Source organism: Cavia porcellus, unplaced genomic scaffold (assembly GCF_034190915.1).
Source record: "Cavia porcellus strain 051 isolate PalLab524CR breed Dunkin Hartley unplaced genomic scaffold, mCavPor4.1 scaffold_29, whole genome shotgun sequence".
Classification (NCBI taxonomy): Eukaryota; Metazoa; Chordata; class Mammalia; order Rodentia; family Caviidae; genus Cavia; species Cavia porcellus.
In genome coordinates, this window is record NW_026947512.1 from 17,591,877 (window position 1) to 17,618,970 (window position 27,094).

At 38.1% G+C, this 27,094-nt stretch overlaps 1 protein-coding gene across 7 annotated transcripts in view; it reads right to left on the reverse strand.

The window, feature by feature from the left end:
- Window positions 1-220: 220 nt before the first annotated feature.
- C4bpa (complement component 4 binding protein alpha) overlaps window positions 221-27,094 on the reverse strand; it is a 51,806-nt gene continuing 24,932 nt past the window's right edge. For all 7 annotated transcript variants that reach the window (XM_013157810.2, XM_023567081.2, XM_063239630.1 and 4 more), the window contains 6 exon segments: window positions 25,612-25,794; window positions 20,453-20,647; window positions 18,402-18,587; window positions 2,158-2,325; window positions 967-1,142; window positions 221-630 (listed from right to left, as the gene is read on the reverse strand). In XM_013157810.2, coding sequence (XP_013013264.1) covers window positions 472-630; window positions 967-1,142; window positions 2,158-2,325; window positions 18,402-18,587; window positions 20,453-20,647; window positions 25,612-25,794 — 1,067 coding nt within the window. In that variant the 3' untranslated portion in view covers window positions 221-471.

Here is a 27,094-nt window from a genome sequence, read left to right on the forward strand (position 1 = left end):
GCATGACGTATCAGAGGAGCTGTACCTCTCTCTAGGGATTAGGGGTGTGCTGCTATTTAATCTCAACTCTGAGGACAATGAATGACATGCTTTAGTGGAACTGTGAAATAAAGGCATTCCTGAGACACACTGATGTGAGCCCATACAACAAGTGTATCAACTTGATGTGATGCACTTAAACATTCACTTCATAGAGTACTAAATCAACAAAGACAAAATATATTTTTGACATGTAAATTTTTAATTGAAAAATGTACACTTTGCATGCAGAGAAGCAAATATACGAGGCACAGATGATCAGTAATTCCATAATCACAAAGCACTGGACTTTAAAAATTATCTTCTCTAGGTATTCATTGTCATGAATAAAAGTGCAACGTGACAGAAGACTTACTAAATTGGTCTACAGGGAACTGGAGACAGCAAAGCATCCAGGCATCCTTTTCCACCCTCTTTTGGGGAACATAACAGCTATGACCCCTGTCTTGCCTTGACTATTTGTAGTCGCAGTAGTTCAGCCTCCAGAGACAGCTTATACAACTGCAGGGCCATCTGCGCTTCATCTGGGTTTGAGAGGCACTTCATGAGCTTTTTGCCTACGATCACCTGTTCACAGTTTTCTGGTACCTCCTGAAAGAGATGCTGGTGGTAGGTATGGTGTAGAAACTTCTGCTGACTCTCCAGCAATAGAATCGCATATTATATGGTCTCAAAACAGGAATCAATACTCCCAGGTCTATAGGACACTGCTTTCTACGGGGCTCAGTTTTTCCAATAAGCAAATAAGATTAGGGAAAATTGCCACTGCTAACTCACCAGCATGATTTGAGAAAAAAAGAATTTCTTTGAGAACTCAGAAATAATTCTTGACTAATCATATCACCATTTCTGGCCAGGACAGAGCTCTGTGGGTGACCACCATGTTCATGGTTGACAACACAAAATTATCTGAGTTGTTTTACTTACCCACTCACACTTGGGCACCCCTGGGTGCCATGTTCCTTTCTCTGAGCAAGTAATACTCGGAGAACCCTCCAATTTAAAGCCAGAGTCACAATGAATGGTGACATTTTCAGGTTCAATATACTGAGGCTTATCCACAGACAGCTTTCCATTTTCTATCTTTGGTTTCAGACACTGAGCTACAATGGAAAGAGATTTTAAGAAATCTATGAAAAAGACATGATAGTAGTCTAAGATCACAAGAGTGAGTTATATTTAAGTACTACTTATTGTTTTGTCTTTTCTCTCATTTTGATAACAATAATTTTATTGCTCATGATGATCCAAGCATTTTACATGACTATCTCAATTATCTCTCACAATAGGCCTATGAAATGAGTCCCACCATTTAATCTCATTTTATCTTGGAAGAAGTTTAGATTCAGACATTGTAAGAAACTTTTGCATTGTCGTAACTCGTTTAAGTAATGTGATTGGAGGTTTTTAAAAGTGAATGTGACTCCAGAGTCTCAGCTTGCAAAGTAACTGTCACAGACAAAGTATATATTTTTCAATTAAAAATTTACATGTTGATACAAGATGCTAGGCATGGAGGTTTTCCTGTTGCATATTATCCTGCTGTGTAATAAGGAAAATGGTGTCAAATAAATCTTGCATGATTTTTAATCTAGTAATGTGATGGTGGTATGTATGTAAAAGTCACACCCAATTTTGACTCCTCTTGTTGCCACGACTGATTGGTATTAGGAGTCCCTTCAATACACATTATCCTGTCATGCAACTGATGCCCTGTAAGAGACTTTGATGGAAATAGCTGCCACTCCATAAGGTCTGAAATTGGCCCAGAAGAGCCTGCATGCATGTTAGAATGTTTCCTTGGACACACAGGCGTGTTGTAATCATAGTGTGATGTCTCAAGACTATTTCTGGAAGTACCCACTGGGACAAGGGCCTGAATCAAGAAGGCTGAAATCCATGATTGGGAAAAGGAAGTGGAGGAGAGTCATGTTTGTGTACTTTCGTGTGCATCAGTGTGTTTCCCAGTGGACCATCATCTGCGTATATTAATTATGTAAAATAAACACACTGAAATAAAATATTTCTGTGCTGCATCTGTCAAAGAAGAGCTTTGTTCCCCATCCTCTAGCTACAGTTCCACGACCTTGGTCACGGCCTGAGAAGGAGCTCAGTTACCTTTACATTGGGGTGCTTCAGACGACAACAGTGAATTCTTACAGGTGATAGTATTTTGTCCAACCAGTGTATAACCATCATCACATTCATATACATATGATAAAGCTGATAAATAGCCACCTTCTTTTCTATAACGTCCATGGGCAATTTCAGGAGGTACATGACAGGCTTGATGATAAGACACAAAAGTGACAAAGTATGAGCTTGTAGAATGTGTGAATAAGCACATTTCAGAGTGTGTATACAGTTTATAAAAGGCTTCAAAATGTCCTTCTATATTCTCTGCCCATAAGATCACGTATTGCCCTACTGAAAGCTTTGGCTGTGGAACTAGACAGAGTCAAGTTACGAGCTTCTATAGTTTGAATGTCCCTCCAATGGCCCATAAGTGAAAGATTTGGTCACCAAGTGGCATTAGGGGAAGTGGAACCTTTAAGAGGGAGGACCTAGTAGGAGGTTCCTAGATCAGATGTGGGATCTGCCCCCCCCATTCTCTCTCTCCCCGTTCCTCCTTCCCTCAGTCCCTCCATCCCTCCTGACTCATGACAAGATGGACAATTTTGTCATGCACCATATGAACATAATTAAACCTTTCCACTTGATACGTGGTTTACCTAAGGTGTTTGTTATTGTCAAAGCTGGGTAGCATAAGACTTTCATTTTATTAATTCACTTTGCATTGTTTTGGGACCATTTTTGCATGAAGGCTAGATTTAGTCCTAAGTCACATAGCAATGAAGGGACACTTAAGCAGATTCATACTAAATGACAAGATGTAAAAAGGACACCACAACATCTCTTCCTAAAATATTTAACATCATTGATTCAAAGACACTGAGAAAAAGGGGGCTCTTTTACTTTTCTGTCTGCCTAATGGCAAGATGAAATTCACAAAACTGAAAGTTCTTTCTGTCTTTCACTCCCCATTTCCTGCCCAAAATACAGATGCAAATCCTAAATTTCTTATCACCATGGAGACAGCACTAGCAGGGCCAGAGGAACTGAGAACAGATTTTACTCCCTTCTCATAGCTTCCCCACCTTTTCCTCCTTTGATCTGCCATTTCTCTAAAATTTATGATTCTTATTTAAAATACTGTTTAAGAGTTTTAAGCCCCTGCTTTGTAAGAATTACTTTCCAGAGAGAGTTATTTTTCTCTTACTTGGTAAGTATGACATATATCATTAAACTTACTTGTTTTTCTTTCACTAACCTGTCTGTTGTTTTAGGAAATTGTTCTAACTACAAACTTATGAAGGTTAAGGAAAATTATATTTTTCTCCCTTTCATATGTGTCTCTGTGACTGAAGATGGTAAGTCCATCCATAATCTCTAGTTACTGATCTCCATTCAAAACTGTTCATCCATTTGCATCAAGAAAACCTTTATTGTATTTATATTTTAGAAGACTGTACTTTGGGAAGAATAGAAAAGGTAGGTTTGATACCTAATAATCAGGACAAGTACCTCTCTGAAATGGATTCAGTTCAGGAAACATCACATGAGAAAGTTAAATAAAATCAATCAGATGGAATATCAGATAAAGAACTGCACTAGTGTAGTTCAGTGGTTACAAGTCCCATAATAAAATGCATCCTAGATACATGGAAAAGGTGATAGCTTAAATAAAGGCAATTAAAAATTCTGGAATTGCCATAGGAAATGGCAGAAGAGATTAAATGACTCAAGAAAGTGAACATGTTGGAGGGCATATACTATGTACACTGGAAAATTCACTAGGTGATTATGTTCTGTGGACAGGCCTAGAGCAGAAGTCTCCAAGTTCCAGGCCACAGACAGAATCAGTTGTGACCTGTTAGGAACTGGACTGCACAATAGAGGTAAGTGCAGGCAAGCAAAACTTCATCTGTATTTATACCACTTCCTTCCCTCACTTTACTGCCTGAGCTTCCTAGCAGCAGCATTAGGTTTCTATAGGAATACAAACCCTACTCATGTGAGTGATTTAGTTTGTGCTCCTCATGCACATTCACGATTGATGATCTGTGGTGCAGCTGTGCTGGTGAAGCTAGCACTAGGAAGTAGCTTCAAATACAGATGAACATTAGCAGAGAGGTCTGACTGCACAGAGGTCATTCTAAATCAACTGCTTGCAGACTCAGATCAAAACCCTATTAGTGAGTAGCAAGTGACAAGCTGTACCTGGTGGTGAGCTTTGTAGTGGTAAGAGAGTTGATGCACTTCAATTGTACAGCTGTATCTGGACTTTAAGTCAGAATCGGACATTTATCTTAGTCCACATGTAGCCTGCCCGTATTTTATTTACCATTTCCATCTACACCTCTTTCCTGTACTTGTTTCAGTCACAGTTTTGGGAAGCCCACAGCTAACCCTAGACAAAATGAGTAAAAAGTAAACATCATAACTCAGGTCAACGAGGTTGATGAGACTACAGACTGTGTCATCCATTGAGAAATACTGGCTAGCCAAAAATGTCACTTGAATTTAAGAATGTTTTACAGCATGTGATTAAAATTATCAACCATTGTAAAAAATAAAGAAGACCGCATCTTTTCTATCCATTCCTTAGTTGATGGGCATTTGGGTTGTTTCAAGATTTAGCTATTACAAATTGTGCCACTATAAACATAGGTGCACATACATCACTGGGGTATGATGTTTTTAGTTCTTTTGGGAAGATACCCAGAAGGGGGAAAGCTGGTTCAGATGTATCTCTAATCTTAGTTTTTTGACGATTCTCCACACTGATTCCACAGTGGTTGCACCAGTCTACACTTCATCAACAGTGGAAAAGGGTTCCTATTTCCTCACAGCCCCTCCAGCATTTTTATGCAATGGAGTACTACTCATCCATAAAGAAGAGTAAACTTCAGACACTTATTGGTAAATGGATCCAATCTGAAACCATACTCATAAGTGAAATTAATCGGACTCATGTGTGTAAACATTGTGTTTTCTCCCTGGTGTGAGAAACTGAAAGAGTAAATAAGGACCAAAATGTACAACAGATTTTGTGAAATGGGAAGAAATTGTTCAAAAAGAAAGAGGAGGTAGATTCCTGCAGCTAGGAGGCATAGGGCCAGCCCTGCCCTTGCCTGCACTCCAACAGCCACTGGACAGCCAAATAGTAGCAGAGGGGGCTCGCTGACTGAGGCAGACAGCAGGCAGCCAGTACAGGTAGAGAAAGCCAGTAGATCCACCTCCACCTGCTGGTTGCTGCCACTGGAAGGCCTTTCCCTATAGTTGGCTAGTAGGAGCAGGGACATACAGCAACGTAAGCTCTGTGCACCTGTAGGCCACCACTGGAGGCCCTTGATTCCTTCAGGCAGCATCACTCACCAGCAGAATCAGACAAACACATCCTTGTGTATGTACCTGCCACCATCGCAGGACTCCCAGTGTAGACACACAGACTGAGAGAAGCAGCCCCACCTCCACACATTCCTAATCATCAGGGAAGCCCTAGTATGGATGCACAGGTCTGGGGAAGCCTGCTCCATGCCCTGCTACCTCCCTATAGTCTCGGGTTAAAGGAACTCAGGTGCCTGTTCTATTCCCCTACACTGTGGAGGGGCAGCCAATGTGGGCAGAGCCTGGGTCCCCACAACCAGCTTGTTGGGAGGAACCCAGGAGAATGTCAAGATGAAGGAGCAAAAGGCAATCTCAGACCTCTAGCCCACACACAATAAGTATGGGAGATACAGTCATGAAAGAAAATGGAAGTCTCACACTTGTAATCTCTGAGAGGATAGTAACTGAACTAAAGAAACAACTTCATGAGACTGTAACAGCAGTCAAATAAGAAATAATGCCTCACGTAAAAGAAGAAATCACAAACATACTGAAAGAATTGCTCAGCATGTCTAAAGTAAACATATATCAAAAAGAAGTGCATGTGAAAATGATAGAAACTAGAATGAATATAGAAAGGAATTACAATGCATGAAACAGTATTATAGAGAGATCCAGGAAATTAAAACTTCAATTGAAAGCTGGATAAACCACTTGAAAGAGACTGAAGATAGAGATTCAAACCTTGAAGATAAGATTGCAGCTAGTGATTATGAAAGGAAAGATCTCTTTAAAATAACAAGGAATCAGGAAACAACAATTCAGCATCTTCAAAATGAAGCAAAAAAGCATAATGATAGGTGTTGGGGAAGAAACAAGGGTCACACAAATGAAATTAAGACTATTTACAGAAGTAATAGCAGAAAATTTCCCAAACATGGGAAATGGATCTGGCATGTAGATAAGTGAGGCATATAGGACTCAAACTAGCCATAGCCAAAGGAAATCTACACCCAGACATATAATAATCAAGATCCCAGAAATTCAACACAAGAACAGAATATTAAAACCTGTTAGAGAAAAGAAACAGATCACTTATAAAGGAAAACCAATCAGAATCACAGAAGACTTAACACAAACCATCAAGAAGAGTTTTGAGTGAAGTGTTTCAAACTCTGAAAGAAAACAACTTCCAACCCAGATTGATATACCCTGCAAAACTACCTTTCAAAATTGATGGAAAAGCAAGATACTTCTATGATAAAGAACAACTGAAGAAATTCATGACTACCAAACCAACCCTACAGAGAGTGCTGAAGGGTGTTCTGAAAAGAGATAAAGATGACCATGGTTCCAGCAGCAGCAGCAGAGAAGAATCACCAAACAAGTCAGGTAACTGAACAAAGGGGAAAGGTTGAGGATCAACAGCAGGAGGATAGCATGGCAGAGACAAACCAATGTATAGTGGTTGTAACCATTAATGTAGATGGACTCAGTTCAGCAATAAAAAAAAAAACCACAGAGAGTGGATCAAGAAACAAGATCCATCAATATACTGTATACAAGAAACACATTTAACTGGAAAGGAAATTCACAGACTGAAAATCAAAGGAGAGAAAACAATTGATCCATGTGACACGAGACCAGAAAACAAACAAGAGTAACTTGCCCATCAACTGCAGAATGGATAAGAAAGATATAGTATCTCCATGCAATAGAAAGCTACCCAGCTATAAAGAAGAATAATCTCAAGGCTCTTGTAGGTAAATGGATGCAACCGGAGATCATATTCATGGGAGAAACAATTCAAACTCATATGCATGAACCCTAGCATAAGAAACAAAAGAGTTAATGGGATCCAAAAGCAAAATAGTCAATGTAAGTGCAAAGGGGAGGAAACACCTGGGAAGGAAAGGTGGAAACTACTGTTAATTTCTTATTGTCTTATCTTAAACTCTTGCATTGTTTACACAATTTTGTTAGGTTTGGCTTTGTTCTGTCTTTTTTGTTAGATTTTATGCTGTCAGATGGTAGGGGCAGCTATCTTGAATACAATGGGATATAATATGGTAATCATGGTTTGCTATTATATATATTCCTATTATACTATATTTGCCTTATAATGCTTTCATTCATTTGTTTAATTGGTTTTATTGTTTTACTTTGTTTGATTTTATTATGTGTGATGGTATGAACAGCTATTTTGAAGAAAATGAGACATTATGGTAGCCATTGCTGATTTCCTTTCATTTTGTTTTGAAGTCCTATCATGCTTTTGTTCTACTGTTTTGATTGATTCTATCCTGTTGTGTTTTATTTGATTTCATTATGTGTTGGTATGGACAATTTTTTTGAGAAAAATAAGATATTATAGTAGCCATTGTTCATTTCCTGTTATCTGGTTTTGAAATCCTGTAATGCTTTCATTCTTTTGAATGGTTTTATACTATTTTGTTATGTTTCATATTATTGTGTGTGAAGGAATGGTCAACTATTTCAAAGAAAACAAAGGCATTAATGATAACCATTGTTGATGTCCTGTCATCTTGTTGTAAAGTCCTGTGTTGCTTGCATTGCTCTGTTCTAATCTGATTTGTTCTGTTTTGTTTTGTTTTCTTTTGTTTTATTCTCTTTAATTTAAAAAAAAATTTTAAAAACAAAGAAGAACTAGGATGGGGGTAGAAGGAAGAAAGGGAAATACAAGACAATTATACTAGTTTCTTTATTTCATTGAAAAGAAAAGTTTGTGCTAATATCATTTTGAAATTTTTAATGTCCATACCTTGTACTCTGAGTAACTATTTTGACAATAACAATACATGATGCATTAACTATTGTTATTCTTCTATTATTGTGTTATAAAATTTTGTTTTATTTTTTCCATAAAATAAAATTTTAAAAAATTATCAACCACATTAAAATATATGCCCTTAACTCATTTATGCCAAAAATAGAATTATTTTAAATCTTTGCATGAAATTTATATATACTATCTAGAAAAAAATTCAAAGAACAAGAATTTGATGAGAACACATTTCATTATGTTCTGTCATCGTGTGTGTTCAAAACTGGACCAGTAGGCATCAGGGTACTAACTCACATCGGTTTGCAAGCTCTTTGAGGATATGGACACAGAGTACATATATCTCCCCTTATACACAGAAGTGAAATCATTTTCTAAAGGTAGATCACTGGCCATAATTTTTTAGTTATAAAAACCACCCCCAAGGTGTTTTTTTTATTTAAAGAGAAAAAACAAAACAGTGAAGCTGATTTTACTCTATCCTGTTTTGTTTGATAGTAACAAGTTTGAGAGTATAGGCAACCAGTTTGAAGGCAATAAGATTTACTATCATGCCCATTATCGTTTGACTATTATCTTCTTTTGAAGTCCTGTAAGATTGACCAATGTTTAGGTTTTATTGGTTTTGTTCTATACTGTTTTGTTCAATTCTATTATACCTGATGATATAGGCAACTCTTTTTAAGATAGCAAGAGGCATAATGGTAACCATTGTTGATCACCTGATATTCTGTTTTTACATCATGTACTATGTCCATCCTTCTGTTCTAACTGTTTTGCTTTGTCACATTTGGTTTTTTTCCCTTCAAATAAGAACTGTGGGAGTAATAAAACCCAAAATGTGTAATTGTTATTGTAAAAAAGAGAGGAAAAGAAAGTGATATAAAGGATATAACTGCATGTATATTTAAGTGTGTAAGATAGAAAACCATATTACTAAGTTTTTGTTGGATCATTGAACACAACTGTTTGCAGTCTCACTGTTTGAATGTTTACTTTGTATGCTTTCATTTTGTAATTTGAACAATTATTTCTAAGATGACAATATGTAATCTATTAACTAGTGATTTCTAACTGTATATTTTTTTCTTGAAATTCTGTATTACTTGTACCCTTTCACTTTTCACTCATTAATTGGAATGGTTTTAATCTGGGTTGTTTGATATTATTGTCTGTGATAGTACAAATAGCTATTTTGAAGAAAACAAGACATCATAATAGCTAGTGCTGATTTAATATCTTGTTTTGAAGTTCCATCAAGCTGCTGTTCATCTGTTTCCATTGCTTTTAACACGTTGTTTCTTATTATATTTTAATATATGTGATAATATAAACAAAAATTTTTATAGGCAAAGAGATAATATAGAAATCGTTGTTCGTTTTCTGTTAGCTGGTTCTAAATACCCTATAATACTTTCATTCTCTTGAGTGGTTTCACACTGTCTTGATATGTTTGATGCTATAGTGTATGAAGTTATACTCAAATATTTCAAGGAAAAAGACACTATAGTAACTACTTTTATGTCAGGTTATCTGGTGGTGAGACACTATGAAACTTAAATTGTTCTGTTCTGACCTGTGTTATTCTGTTATTATGTCCTCTTTTATCTCAATCTCCCCCTTTTTTAAAAAAAAAAGTTCATTTATTTTTTCTTATTATTCTTTTAATTAAGGGGAAAATAAATTAAAAAATAGTGAAATATATTATAGTAACTTTTTTGTTTTCCTATTAACCTGATTTGAACCCATGTATTGCTATCCCCATCTTGTTTTGATTGATTTTACTCTATTATGTTTTGTTTTTTAAGAGAAAAAAATCACCATTGACAGAACATTTCAGTAACACAGAATGAGTCACAAAACATGCTTACTTGAGGAATATATTCAATCTACCCCACAAACTCAATCTGTCACTACAGAGAAGAATGCCATCTATATTCAAGATGGCAGATAAGGTGGCTACATTCACATCATACTGGAATTAAGAGGACAATAAGTGAACATCTGGATTTCTGACATGTTTCAGTGAGCAGAGATTTTGAAAGAGACTGAGCTGGTGGATTTTTTTCTCCCAACTGATACCTGATGACCCAACTCAAGTTTCAAAAGAGTTTGAGCATTACTTTCCAACCACAAAAAAAAAAAAAATCCCTAAACTGGTAAGGAATGGCCCTATGGCCCATTTGTGAATAATCCAGGTGATTCAACTTTGTCTATGGCAGAAGAGCATCAACTGGTTCTGATCACAAATGATGGTGGCCTTAAACGTAGTCAAAGCAAATCTCCTTAGGTGCTGGAAAAAAGGCAAGGCAGAATACCCTGGAAATGCTATAAAATCACTGAAAATGCTTGCTTCTATTTCTCACATCCTATCTGTATAAAGCAGGTTTTTCTGCAGTGATAGCAACCAATATGAGACTATGGAGTAGAGTAGATAGATGCTACTCACCCTGAGTGTCACTATCTCCCATCATCTTCAAATGGGACTTTATAATTGCAGGAAAACAAGCTTAGGACTCTCACTGGTTCTGCACTGTGGTCAACTGTATAATTATTTCATTGTACATTATAGTGTGATACTAGTAGAAATATCATGTACAATATACTCATGCACTTGGATCATCCCAAACCAACAGCATCAGTCCTTAGAAAATCTATCTCCTAAGAAATGAGCCTCTAGTGCCAGTGAAAGCTGGGGATTACTGACCTGGATGATACAATATTTACCAAGATTGTAAGGCTTTCTCTGACAAGACCATTAGCATCAGAGGTCAATGCTAATGATAGGAAAGACCACTAAAGAGACTCACTGGCAGCAATAGCTGTGAGTCATTTTTCTTAAGCCTTCAAAGCTAAGTAAATTCAAACAGTAAAATGAATTGTAAGATTAGAAAGCCAACCAGAGAGGCTAAGAGTTATGAAAATTAGGAGACTATGGTGACCTCAGAAGTAAAAACAGTGAGGATTCTACTCAATTTGTATCACCAAAGCAAAGTACAGATGCATGATCAAGGGGTTAATGGCACTCATTCTAATAAAAAGTCAAAATCTTTTGCATAGATTCTGCATTTGGATCTGTTTTCTAGGCAGGATTACTGACTAAAGAAAAATACAGTTCCCAGGAGTAAAGACGCTATATCTATCTTCCGGTGTCATGGCGTCAATTGCAGCTGAGTTAGTTAGAAATACAGGCAACTGACTTCCGGGAGAACATGGTGGACAGATAGCAGCAGCTACCGAGGCTCTCTGAGAGACCCAGCTTAGAATCCAGGAATGCTGCAGAGTGAGGAATCCTAAGCAAGAGGAGATATACTCTGCTGACCCCAGAATGAACTGGGCTGAGAGAAACCAACTGGGAATGCAATCCTGGTGCTATAACAGGAACAGACAAAGCCTCAGCATGGAAACTGGAGCCCGCACCATTGGAAGACGTGATTTGGGTTTCCTGCCATTGCTGCTGCATCTGAATCGGCTCAGCAGGGAGAGAGACACGCAAAAGCTCTGAGAACGGGAATTGGTGAATGGACTTGAGAGTGGGATAGGCGGGGAGCCATGCATTGACCTGCAGTGAGTGAGGAAAACTGGGACTCTTCCACGGTCTAGGAGGCTCCAACAGAGGACATTCTGGGACCAGGCAGACTTGCCAGAACAGGGCACTGTAGTGACCTCAGTTACATATCCCCCTCTCAAGTGGGATTGGTGAGCAGTGCCTAGCCTACATGACGCTGCTGGCTGAGACCCAGTAGGCTAGCACAACCCAGGTCCCAGTACCTGGAGGTGCACCCTAGTGGTGAAGCCTTCGGTAGGTTGACCTGGAGGGGCAGGCCCCGCATAGGCTGCCCGGTCCATAACTCCCTGGTGCACTGCGGTGAGTGGGAACACCTAGCCGGCACAATTCAAACAGACTGTGGCTGACAGGGAAGGAAGCTGGGCCTCCTATATACGCTTGTATTTAAGGAACAAAGAATATGGGAAGAGGGAGCAACAAGAAAGGCTCCTTGGCCCCCAATCCTGAGAAACAGGCAATAGCAAGACATACCACCAATAGACATAAAGCACTATCTCCAGAGCCTCGTAGAGTTCAGGAATGAAGTTATTAATGACCTGAAGCAAGACATAAGCAGAATAGTTAGAGAAATGCTAAGCACTACCCAAGGAAAAAACAGATGGTGGAATGGATGAACAGAAAAAAAGGGCAGAATTGTTTGATGGAGAAAATAGAGAAAACATAGAATACGTGAAGCAGGTTCAAAGAGATTACCAGGAAACTAAAAACTCTATCAAAAACTGGCATAACAGCTTGAAAGAAACTAAGGATAGATTATCTGAACTGGAGGGCAGATTTGTAATATGGGAGCATGAAATGAAAAACTTCTTAAAAATAACAAAGAAACAAACAGCAATAATACAAAGACTAGAAGATGATAAAAGGATCTATAACTTAAGAATAAAGAACATAAAAGAAGAAGTAGGGACACAAGCAAATGAACTACAAAAGCTACTCACAGAAATAATCCAGGAGAATTTTCCTTATTTAGCAAAAGGTAAAGATACTCAGTTGTATGAAGCATACAGGACCCCAGCCACCTACAACCCAAACAGAGCAACACCCAGGCATATAATAATTAAAATTCCAGAAATTCAATACAAGAACAGAATATTAAAAGCCGTCAGAGACAAGAAACAGATCACTTACAAGGGAACACCCATCAGAATTACAGCAGATTTCTCTGCACAAACCATCAAATCACGAAGAGCGTAGGGGGAAATAATTCAAGCTTTGAAAGATAATAATCTCCAGCCAACATTGATATATCCTGCACAACTATCCCTGGAAATTGATGGAAAAACAAGGTGCTTCCAGGATAAAGAGGAACTAGGGGAATATGCAACCACCAATTCAACTCTACAGAGAATACTGCAGGATATTCTAAAAAAGTAAAATACAAAGAATCCAGAAATAGTGGCAGAGAGGCCACAATGAATGGAGCAGAAAACAAAATGAAGAAGACAAACTGACAACTAATGACAGAAAAAGAGCTCAACAGAAATGAGGCAGAGAAGATTGGATGATAGGAACAGCTATTTTGGAGAAAACGACATCATAATAGGTAATGCTGATTTAATATCATTTGTTTTGAAGTCCCATCAAGCTTTTGTTCTTCTGTCTCCATAGGTCTTAACATGTTGTATCTTATTGGATTTTATTATATGTGATAATATAAACAAAAACTTTCATAGACAAGGAGATTATACAGAAACCATTGTTCATTTTCTGTTAGTTGATTCTAAATACCCTGTAATACTGTCATTCTCTTGAATGGTTTTACATTGTTTTGATATATTTGATGCTACAGTATACGAAGTTATACTCAAAGATTTCAGGGAAAGAGACACTATGGTAACTACTTGTATGTCAGGATTATCTTGTGGTGAAACACTATTTTGCTTAAATGGTTATGTTTTGATCTGCACTGTTTTGTTGTTATACCCTCTTTTATCTCAATCTCCATTTTATTACATACTTTTTCATTTTTATCCTTTTAATTAAGGGAAAAATAAATAAAAAATACCAGGATATATTATAGTAACCCACTCTGATTTTCTATTAACTTGATTTGAAGCCCTGTGTTGCTCTCACCATCTTGTTTTGACTGATGTTCCTCTATTCTGTTTTGCTTGATAGTACCATGTTCGAAAGTTTAGGCAACAGCTGTGAAGATAGTGGGATTCATTATGATGCCCATTCTGGTTGACTATTATCTACTTTTGAAGACCTGTAATGTCTCCAATGTTTTGGTTCTATTGGTTTCATTCTTTACTGTTTTGTTCAGTTTTATTATAACTGATGATATAGGCAATTCTATTGGAGATAGCGGGAGGCATTATGGTAACCACTGTTGATCAGCTTGAATTATGTCTTTACATTATCTATTATGTCCACCCTTTTGATTTGACTGACTGTGCTCTGTTACGTCACATTTGGTTTTACTTTCTTCCAAAAAAGTAATAAGAACTGTGGGAATAATAAAACCCCAAAAGTGTAATAGTCATTGTACAAAAGAGAGGGGGAAAAGTGCTCTAAATGATATAACTACATGTATATTTAAGTGCATAAGATAGACGATGATATTACTGAATTTTGTTGGATCATTGAACAGAACTGTTTGCAGTCTCATTGTTTGAATGTCCATTTTATATGCTTTAATTTTGTAACTTGAACAAATATTTCTAAGATGACAATATGTAATCCATTAACTAGTGATTTCCTACTGTTTATTTTTTTCTCTGAAATTCTGTGTAACTTGTACCCTTTTTCTGCTTTATTTTCTTTTTCTCCTTAAATAAAATTAAAAAAAAAAAGAAATACAGGCAAAAAAAAAAGATGCTATATCTTAGAGAGTATGCATGATAATTACTGCTGCTCTTCAAGAGAACCCATGTTCATCTATGTACCTTTGCACTGGAAAGTTGCATAATAGTCCAAAGACTACTAGATGTAGGGATTAAATTGAATAATATCTGGAACCATCAGCCTCTCCTATTTAGTCTACTTGGTGATCAGTTACATTATCCCTGAAAGTACATAAAATTAGGTCCTTGACTTGTAGGGTAACAGTTTTCATAAATAATAAGGCCAAAAAGAAGAAATTTTACCATTACCCACCTCCCACTTTCCCTGAGGTAAAGGAAGATATATATATATATATCTTCATATATATATATATATATATATATATATATATATATCTTTCTTATATATATATATATATATAATATAATATGTATTACTTTAAATAATTATTAAAGTGTAATACCTTAAGAGGTAGGAGGGGTGTGGATAAATTAATATTATCCCTTTTAAAGAGCTAAATATGTAGGAGTAATTGCCTGGTCATATCTTTATTAAATTCACCCATCTATTGGAAAGTTAACTAGGTTTTGGAAAACAAAACTACTCCATTAAAAAATAAACAACATGTCAGTCCCTATCACAGCCTCCATACTAGAAGTGATACCTTTGCTGAGCAGATTAATGTGGCCTCAGGTAAATGAGGCCACTGATTTAACAAGTCCCACTTCTGTCTCCCTTGGGGGACACTCTAGATTTAAATCATAACAACTACCTACATATAGCTGTACTCATTCGGGAGACTCTCACCACTATCTTTTGAAACCATCCCTGGATGGGCTCTAATACAGATTCCATTCATTTTTCTTGTACACACATACTAAAAATTCTTGTCTGTGAACAAACTGTGGTCTTTTTCATGAACTGTCAGTTGGTTACAATGGAAACTTATCCATGTAACCCTGAAAGTAAGCTTAGGGAAAGCCACTCATGTGACAACAGCTAGTCACAGCACAGATTGGTTCCTGTTGGGCTTTTTGTCTGTGCTGAATTTATAATTTGATGTATCTGACAGACACAGCTCATGATGAATAATTTTGGACATGGTCACTTAATGACCCAAGAGCAGGAGCTTTATCTCCATCAGGACCAAGTGAAATGAAAGGAGTTATCTTTCAAACATTAGATAGGTCTCTTGTTTCATGGTCTCAAGTGTCTATGGTATGATTATTGCATTGACATTGGCATCTTCTATTATTGCCACCTGTAATATACCAGGCTGTGCAGGACCCTCACTGTAGACTCGACCTAGACCTTCAGCACGGCCCTTTCCTAACATGAGCCCCTTTCAAATCTGGCAATCTTTGTGTCACCTAATATATGGATTGGAACAGTATTACCAAATACAGCCTATGCTGCCTCTAGAATCTGAAAAGTTCAGTTAGATGCTAGGTTTTCTTCTTTGTAGTGCAGTATAAAATTTGCAATAATTTGACTTTAGTTTTGATTCAATATCCTAGTGTTCCCTGAACCTTAGACCTACAAAAATTTCAATGTGGAAAACGACTGAATATTTATCTTCCTTACTCTGGTGCATTATTATGCTATCTACCTTCTGCTCATTCAGTAGAGTTAGCACAATGCCCTTGATATATTGAATTAGGTTGATGTCCTGCAGATATCCAAGTGTCACAATATCTTCAGACCCAGTTATGACAGCTTGGGCAGGTGTGCCCAAACTGAAAGTGTACACCTGGCCCTTCTCTTTGCCTGCAAACTTCTCCTCACTACTTTGCACAGCGATGGAGTAGGAGGCTTTTGCTGGCAAGAAGGATTCTAGTGGCAGTGGGCTGCATACCACGTGCTACACTCTGAAACAAAGTTTGTGTGCATTTTGCTGTATCCTGAGAGTTTTGTGGGAAACTGAGATAAAGGGAAGTGTACTATTTAATGTGGCAGAAGAAATTTCAAGGCAGCTCAATGTTGAACCCCAAATTGGGAGCCTTCAACTGAGAATCGAAAGCAAAGAAGACAGTTGAATGGTTTTAGAGTGTTGGGAAGAGCCTCAAAATTCAGTTTGGGCTCAGGACTGATTGGTTGCTTACAAAAACTAGCATTAAAAAAAAGCCATGTACTTTGATTCAATATAATAGGAAGGATGCCCTAACAACACTCCAGGAAGCAGCAAGACTTTTGTCCTGCAAAAGTGAATGAATGCTTTGAGAAGACAACCCAAGGCCATTCTGCTCTGTTTGGGCTACAGAGGGAAATGTTTCCCCAATTCCAGCCATCTAGACATTCAGAGACCTCTGCCATCATAATCCAAGAGGGTGCAGCTACTCCTCAGCAGGCTTTGGTATCATCACAGGGTGCTGGTTTTACAGGCATGCATAATATAAGAGTTGTGGGTTCAGGGAGGATTGTACCCTGATTTCAGAAAAAGGTCTGAGGAACCAGGCAGTGCGCCCTTAAGAGGGCAATGTGGGAGGCTGTAAAAGTGAAGCCCAAAGTGCAACTGAGACCCCAGTAAGTTGGGCAAGTCAGGAAGGTAGAATGTCTGAGGAAAGCAAAAGGTAGTGAGTGGGGGCCACTCCCAGAGAGAAGTCATGAGGGCTGGAACCAGCAGTGCTGCTGGAAGGCAACCGAGCACTGAGGATTTCACATCTTATTGCCACATTTCCCAGGTTCTGGACCAAATCTGTCTTTAAAAGATTTAATACTTTCCTGCTGGCTTCCACTCTTGCTTTGGTTTTATTCTTTTCTCTTCACCTACTTCTCCCTTTTAGAACAGGTATGTTTTCCCTGTGCCAGTGAGTGTTGACACTGGTTAACTTTCTTTTTTATTTCTACAGGGCCTCATAGGTAAGACTTAGCCCTGAATCTCAGAGGAGACTTTAGACTTGGACCTTTTAGCATTGTTGACACGATTAAGACTTTGGTAGCTCTTAGAGGTGGACTAAATGCATCCTGTATAAAGACATATGCATGCAACTTTCAGGGTACAAGGGCAGAATATTTTGTTTATATCTAGATGTGCCCCCAAGAGCCTAATGCACTCAGAAGCCAAGCTTTTGGAAGGTGATTGAGTTATGGGAGCAATATAGCTGACTTGCTGTTGGGAGGCTCATTCTTGTCAGCACAAATGGGTCACTGGAGGTCAGACCTAAGAGAGTGTCTCCCTCTCTAATCTCTGCTCTCTAGCCACCATACATGAGTAGCCTTCCTTCATGACCCCTTCTGCCATCTGTTTCTATGTCTAAGCTGCCAAACACGAACTGAGAGCCAAAATAAACCTCTCCTCTTGTAAATCATGGGTGTTGGGTATTGTATCCCGGTGAGGAAGAAGGTGACTAAGATACCTGGTGAGGAGAGGGAGGGACTGTCAAGTGGAATGGAAGGCCAAGTGTGAAGTTTAGAGGCAGCAGAAGAGTGCTGTTTAAGGAGGAAGAAGGAATAAGCTCAGAAATAGAGGTATAAAAATATGTAGGCAGGTCACATTTGTAGATTAAGACATACGGACCAGAAGTAAGGGAAGAAAAAGTAAATACAAAGACACAGAAAGCAATAGTTGAAAACTTCAGTTTAACTACTAGCTGTGATCTGTGTTCAACGTTCCCTGATTGAGAAAACAGGAAAAAGGAAAATCCAAAAGGACAAAAACAAAGCATGAGGGCAAGAAAGAGAAAACTGGATCTACTCCAAGAGGCATGCAGGGTATACAAATTCTTCTCCTAACTTTAAACCTTCTCTTAATAATCTTCATCATAGTGATATGCAGAAACTCCTCCCAAATAATACAATTCTAGTTGTTCTTACCTTGACCACAAAATACGCGGGGTTTCCATGTGCCATCTGCTTGGCATGTAGATGTATAATATTGCCTGTCACTGTCACATCTATACTGGAATATATTGTTGTAGGAAAAAGGACAGTCAGTGCTATAAGAATCTGCTGCCCTCATGCTTCTACCATTGTTCACCTCTGGCGCTGGGCAGCACACCTCTAAAAGGAAAAAGGGACGATGCTGGTTAACAAAATCAGCATGAGGAAGCTCTCCTAATGAATGATCTCGTACCCCCTTTGGAAGTTCTGGCCACTAAACAATGGTCAGGAAAACAGAAAACAGGGCCCAAAGCAACCTCACTCTGTGTCACTCATCCCTGAACGAACTCTACTCTAGTTAATTGAACTCTAGTGCAATTAAGCATTGTCACTGGGAGCCTCCAACTGAAAAGCTGTAGCACTCCCATATGAAAATGTAAATTTTTACTATTATTCAAGAAACACTGGGGTTGCATCATGATTAAGCTTTCTACTACCATGATTGTTCAATTACAAAGAAAAGGAAAGTTCTTAACAGTATATCCACCTGACAGCTAATGCATAACAATAAATGTAAATTATTGCTTATAGTCAGAATTTTTCTAGTTTGATACAAAATTTAGAGAAATAGATATCCAATTTCTTCCATTTTTAAAATGACAGGAGCTGACAAAGGAACACAATTTTTCATTCATTAGTAGAGATACCTTACAATGTAAGTTCATATTGTCCAATGTAAGACTAAACATCAGAACAGAATAAAATATACTATTCTCCATAGAAGAAACTTGCCCAGCACTACAGTAGAGTCTCATAGGCACACTAAGAAGATATAGTCAGTGCTTAATTTTGATGGGCTTTTTATGAAAGATACAATCAATGTTCATTTTTATGTCCATTACATTTTTAAATTGTAACCACAGTATTTATGCAATGCTTTGTAGTGTGGAAAACATAAATATGTAATCTGTTAGTCAGATTTTACATTTGGATACCATTTCACTTCTGCCTTTTAAATAGCCAAGAACATTCTTTAGTATATAACTAAATCAATAAAATTATTTTTGAGTAAAATAAATATAGCTAAAAGTAGGTTTTTAAACATCTACAAGCAATAGGTTGTTAAGCAGGGGATGACCATGAATTTTGCTAAATATATTTTTGATTCAGTCTTTTTACTAAAAACTTTCTACTCTGTTTGCCCAACATGGGTCTAAATAACTGCAATGAACCCGTGTTGTTTTAACGTGAAATAATCTGACTAGTTGATCTAAAGTATTGCTTTTCATTCTGTGTGCATTTCACACAGTTTTCAAGTTCCAATCAGGAGCATAACTTGCCTGTGGTCTGGGTCTCAGTGCTTCCTCCTCCTGAAACGTGAAGGCTCTGTTAGGTGGGCAGGCGGGGGCAGTGTCTCCCTCTTGCCAGGTTCACTGAGACCCATAAAACAGCATCTACTTTGTTCTGCAGTGTCTCCCTCCTTCCCACAAGCAGAGAAACAAGTCCCTCACCTACCAGCAAAGCTGGAGAAAATCTCTTTTCTGTCGTTCTGAGGTCAGAATACCAGGGCAGGAGACGGGATCTGTCTTGTAAAAGCAGATCATGTCTTAAGGGACACAAGACACAGGTCAACTTGTCATTGGTTGAGTTCCTGATTGTGTCACAGGCTTTCCTTCCATTCTCCCCCACAGTTTACACTGGGAAGGCTTGAGAGATGCAAGGAAACTCAGACTCTGACCATGGTTGACCTGTAACCTCCATTCTACCCTTCCCAATACTAAAGCTAACACTCAACCTAAGTACACTGTGACTTCTGTGTCTCTTTCTCAATTGACTCTAAACTGGCCTATGGAAAGGTCATGATTTCTTAGCCCTGAAACTCCAGGTCTCTGATGGTCCCTTTTGGTGACAAGAGTTCACTATTCACCTGAAACACTGTACTTTAAATTTACCTTGAGGGATAAACTTGTATAAATTTAAGGTAGACAATCCGGCCACATACAAAGCATTGAATATACATAAATATTTTAAAAACAAAAACTCACTCTTGCACCCTCTGAATGGGCTCCATTTGAAATCACTCTGGCAAGTCACAGTTGTGGACTCATGTGTAGCTGGTACGTAGCCACTGTGACAGCTGTACTTGAACACTGTTCCAGGTGAATACAGTTCTCCTTTCCTGGGCCTCCTATATGAATCCCAGTAAGCATCTGGAATGTCTGGTATGTCCACACAACTGTCTGCTCACAGAGAACATAAGGAAAGGACCGTGAATGGTGCTGGCACCTCCAGCAATGACCCTGTCAGGTGCCCCTTCACCAAGGAACTACCCTGCAATGGCTGGTGGATGAAAACACATACCAGAAAACACAGATGGCCATTTGCCGCACTGTGCCCAGCCCAGAGAGGACCCCACAGAGGACACACCAACTGATTTCTGTGTGTTGCGTCAGCTATAGACAAGAGTAACTCTCCTTCATCTTCAGTGTACTTCAGAATGTTTAGTTTCTGAATTGAAGCATCCAATTTGCTAAGTAAACATGACAGGAAAATGGTCAAATAAAACAAATCTAACTTCCTATGTTTCCTGACTGATTGGGGAAAATAAATAAGTGTCATCCTCCTCATCCAGGCAGCACCAGGAACTTTATCACTGAGTGGTAGTGAGTAGGAACCAAGCTGTAAGCAGTTTTTGAGCTTTATGTTCCATCCTGTCCTCTTCCTTTGCCTGATGCTGCAGATTCATACGATACAGATATAAAACACAAACGTCTACCAAGTCAGGTGTTTATTACATTTGATCTGCATATATTTAAATAGTATGTAGATTTTAATGGTTCTTAGTATCTTCACAGAATTTTGCAACCATCACTATTATCTAATTTCACAGTATTTTTATCAACTCAATAAAAGAGCATTTACTAGCAGTCACTCTCAATTCCCACTTCGTTTATGTCTTGGCAATCTTTAACTCTGGATTTCCCTATTCTATACATTTTGAATAAATGCAATCTTATACCGTAGTACTTTGGGGGAGTCTATCTTTTTTACTTAATGTAATGTTTTCAAGGCTCATCGATGATGTATCATATATTTGTACTTCATTCTTATTGTCAAGTGATACTCTATCGCATAGATATACCACTTTCAATTTCTGTTACTCAATTTATGATCATATTATGGATGATGATGCTATGAACATTCATGTAAAAATGTTTATGTGGACATCTATCTTCATTTGTCTAGGACTGATACCCAAGAGGGTAACTGCTGGATTACATGATAACTATACACTTTTGCTTTAGAGGAGCTGTCAAAACTATTTTACAAAATTGTTGCAGCAGTTTACATTCCTACGAGCAGTGTATGAGAGCTCCAGTATTTCCACAAATTTTGGTGAGATGCATATTTTGTTTTTATTGCAACAATAGGCATGGATGTGGAGTTGTTTCTAGAAGACCATTTTACAAACAATAATAGAGAAAATTATTTACGCTGAAAGTGGGTGATACCAGGTAGTAATCTGTGTTTACAGAGGAAACAATGAGCACCTGAAAGGTTGTTACATGAGTAATTTAAAAGGACGATATAGCCACACATGGTGGCACATGCCTTTAATCCCAGCACTAGGGAGGCTGAGGCAGGAGGATCATTGCAAACTCAAGACTAGTCAGGGCAACAAAGTGAGCTCAAGTCCAGCCTGAACTGCATAGCAAGTCTCTGTTTCAAAAAGAAAAAAAAAAGACAATATACCAATATACAGTCATTCTTTAGTATCCATAAGGTTGATTCCAAGACCCTCACAGACGTCCAACTCTGTAGATCTTCAAATCCCTAATATAAACTATACTGTTTGCATATAGGCTACACACATAATCAAAGATACTTCACATCAGCTCTTCATTATCTACATACTTAATGCAATGTAAATTATTTGTGAATAATTTTTTTTTTTTTTTTGTCTTTTTCATTTTTATCGGTACCGGGGATCGAACTCACGACCGCCTGCTTGCAAGGCAGGTGCTTATGCCGCTGAGCTAAACCTCCAGCCCAATTTGTGAATAATTTTTACACTATGTTGTTTATAAAAGTAATAAGCAAAAGAGTCTATAGTTATTCAGAACAGACATAATTTTATCTGCCCTGCTAGGTTTCAATCTTGTTTTAGTCCAATAACAGACATAAATTTTTTTCAAATGTTTTCCATCTGCAGTTGGTGGAATCCCCAGAGTTGAAATCTGAAGATACAAAAGGCTTTTTCTATTAACTAATTTAACAGCATTTGCAAAATATTGTGTATATAAGTTATTGGTACGTCTACAATAGAAACAGAATATGCTTGACAATAATAGCACAAGAGAGGTAAAGCTGAATAAAGCTATACCTGAGAATGAAAACAACATCAGATGATAATCTGAACCCACAGGAGAAATAAAGAGATCTTGAAATGGTAAAGAAGCAGTTTAACATAATCAACTCTATAAATACTTGCTCTTCCTTTTTTCTCTAAGCCACTATAAAAAAAACATGAAACATTAAATTATATAAAACAATAACTAGAACAATGTGTTTCTAATAAACATAGATATGAAATGTTTTGCTGGGTGCTTAGCTGATTTTTTTCCTTTTGCACACTGACTCTGTCATCTCACTGCCATCTAATCCCCCTGTTTATGATGAGAAGTCAGCTGTTCATCTTATAGGGGTCATTACACATGATGTGCTGCTTTTCTCGTGTTGCTTTCAAGATTGTGACTATGGCTTTCAACATTCTGACTATGTTGTCTCTATATCTGGATCACTTTGCATTTATTGTACTTAAGTTTAGTGAGCTTCCTGAGTGCATACGTTATTATTTGGTTACCTTTGGGAAATTATCAGCCATTTTGTTTTAATAGTTTTTTAATGTTTTCTCTTTTCTCTACTGTCATGTTGGTACACTTAATGAAGTATCTTCTATTCCTTGTGTTTCTCCATTTTTTCCTTGTTATTTTTTCTATATATACTCCAGATTATGTGTTCTCAATCAGTCTATCTTCAACTCTAGAATTTACATTTGAGTTTTTAATAATTTATATGTTTATTGATAGTTTGTTTGGTAAATTATTTTAACAATACTTTCCTTTACATTTTTAAAGATCGTTTCCTTTTGTTCTTGAATATATTTATACTAGCTGCTTTGAACTTCTATTCTATTAAGTCCAACTTCTAGGCCTCCTCAAAGAAAGTTTTTATTGTTGATTTGTTCTCTTTGTATGGATGACTTGTGTTTCTTTTCATGTCTGATAAATATTTGTTGAAAGCTGGACATGTCAGAGAATATATTTTAGCAATTTTGTGTTTTAATTCTCCCTCACCAACTTCAGGACCAATTGTTCTCTGCTCCTTCACTTGTTTATCTAGTGACTTGAGTAGACTGGTTCCAAAAAGTCTGTTTCCCACCAGAATGCAACAGCTGATGAAAAGCTTCAGAGAGCACAGCCTTGCGAGGTTCAGTCATCCTAACTACGAGGGGTGACTGTGCTTTCACTCACTATCTTTCTCATCATCTTTAGGCTGATCTGGCTCTGTTGTGTTATATATAATTGTTAGCCTCCAGTAATTGTTAACCAATCGCTCAATTATTATTTTTTACAGCTCCCTGTAAAAACTTGCTTCACAGTCTGATCTAATTAAAGACAGGCCCTTTGGCATTAACAGTCTTTGAAGGAGTCAGGGCATTAACAGTCTTTGAAGACTGCTCCAAACCCACACTGGAAAAACGTCTGTATCACAGATCAGGAGCTAAGAAAATAGAGACTTCTTCACCAGGTCCTACACTAGAATCCTTCCCATAGCATAGAAGCCGTGAAGAGGGAAAAGGAGTACAGTAGGAAATGGCTCTGCCAACCAGCTGTGCCTGCCTCCAAGTGTACACATCCCACAGCAAGAGCCACTGGAAATGACCTCTGCCATTATTCACTGGTTTTCAAATCTACCAATAATGGTTCTCATATTCTTGAAAGCTAGGGAAGATGGGAGATGCCACTCAGCTGCCCAGCCTACTGCAGCAGCTTACCTGCAACACAGAGCTGTGCAGGAAATGAGAGCTAAATTCTTCCAACTGTCTTACCTGAGTCGTCTCTGTATGGTGAAAATTGGGGTGCAGGAACAGCCACCTATATCTGTCTGCTGGCACCAGTTTGTAGCACAGAACTTTGGAAAGTGCACAGTGTTCACTGGCTCCCAAACCTACCCTGAATAACCCTTCTACCTCGGGAGCTGGGGGACACTGGAGCTGCCACTTATGAACCCACAGAAATATTTTTCCAACAAAATGGTGCTATTGGGTGCTGAGTGTAATCCCTAGTTATAATGCAGTGGTCACTGATTGTGTCAAATCTCTACAGATTTTCTGAATAAATGCTGCTCAATTTGATATCAGCACCTTGAATGGTTTTCTTTGCTAATTTTGACTGACTTAATATATCCTACTCCAGGAGACAAATTTGTCCAAACACTGACACAGCAGTCCCCAAAGCAAAAGCTACTGACACTTCACAGCACACAGCACACAGGCTTCTTCCCCTTAATACTTGTATGATCTTAGATCAGTCAATGAACTGTGAATGATTTCCTTCTAAAAAATGAGGATAACAACAGTTCACAATTATTTGGAGGACTTATTGACTTAGTGCTTATTATGCACTTATACTAATTCCAATTTACCATGATTACTTTCATCATTGTTTTTATGGTCCACATGAATTTATAATTTCAGATTTTCAGAAGCAGAGCTAGGCTATCCAATATTGTGGAGAAAGCTAAGAAAAAGACATTTTCTCTCAAGACATTTTATTGCTTAACATTTCAAAAGAATTATCAAACTCTAAGGACTTTGTTAAACTAAGAGAATGTTCCATCAACTGCCAGAAAATTGTTGACATAAATACACAACCCATGACATCTGCAGTGTTAATGCAGGACTGTAGTGAACACAGCCCAGAAAACTGTACATAGAAGCCTTTTCTCGTGACATCCAAACTTGCAGAGTACACTGAAATATTCCTTCAACAGCAACAAAAGTAATAAAGGAATTTATTCACCTAAATTTAAACATTAGCTATGACTCAAAGTAGGTCTAGTCATGCAAGTGTGCCTGTATTACCATTTCTGGGTACCTTTAGCTGCCAGCCACTGAAATGCCTTCATGCCCCACACTTACTTGGCTCACAGACAGGAGGAGAAGGATTCCAGTTGTTATCAGCTTCACAACGGATTAAACTGCTCCCTTTGAGGACAAAACCTTTCTGGCAGCTAAACATAATGGTATCTTTGAAAGTATAGATGGGTCCAAATCCAGAAATAATATTTGCATATTGAACAATTGGCTGGCGACAGATGACTTCTAAAGAATTATTAGAAATAAGAAGTGCATTTTAAAAGGTAAATGGCAAAAAGAACATTACTGCTACTACTAATTCAATTATGAGTTTAAATGCCTAATATACACTCATGTCAAATATATACAAGAGAAACCTTTTAATTTTTGTTTTTTGCCATACTGGGAATTGATCCCAGGGCCTTCATCATGCGCTACATCCCAAGCCCTTTTCTATTTGGAGACAGAATCTTGCTAATTTGCTAAACTGCTTAGGCTGAACTCAAACTTTTGATCTTCCTGCCTCAGCCTCCCAAAGTGCTGAGATTACAGGCATCACTACCATGCTTGGCTACATTTTTCAAATGAGTATCTATTTTCAGTTTTTAAATACATCAATAAAATGAGACCCCATCACATTGGTCCTTATCTGAGATGACTATGGATAAGTCCAAACTAGTAATAGTTTTCATTTCATGCAGGGCCCCCAAAACTTCCATTATAATGACAGAATTTCTTGGATGATTGTGACTGTGGGTCAGTAGCCCATGGAAATGACATGATGGTCATGAAGAGACAGCCAAAGCCTCAGAGACCTGTGCCCCACCAGCGTGGAACAAATCACACCCCACCTCTCACCCTTTCATCTGGTCACTTATCAACCTGTCATCCCTCAGCCTCTCTCTAGGCCCAATGCCATGGCTACTGCTGAAGCCACCTTTACTTCTCAACTGGAAACGGACAGCAAGGTCTATCTTAGTCCATTCCTGCTGCAAAAACAAAATTCCTTAGACTGGGTAATGTGTAAATTACAGGAATTCATTTCCTCATGTTTCTGGGGAATAAAAAGCCCAAGGTCTGGGCACCAGCAAATTCAGGGTCTGGAAGGGGTTTTCTTCTGTTTTCAAGATGCTGTGGGAAGAAAGTTTAATGCTGCGCCCTCACACGAGAGAAGGACTAAAAGGACCAGGGCGCTTGGAGGCTTCAGCTTTTGCTAAAGCGCATCAGTCCCTTCCCCTAAACCCCTACCTCTTACCACTGTTACACTGGGTCTGGATTTTACATCTAACCCATAGCAGGTGCCTATTGGTCCAGGTACGTCCCATCTCAAACTGTTCCCATTCTGCAACTAGAGTTATCTTTCTAAAATGCAGCACACCTATGGTCCTAGTAAAGGACTTCTCCTTCCCCTTCACTCTGTACTCCTGAGAGTGATACACAAGGCCCTCTTCAGTGCAGCTCTGCTAACCTTCCCAGTCTCATCTCCTGCCTTTTCCATCCCTTGCAGTCCTGACTCAATTATTTCAGCCATGTGGCAATGTGGTGC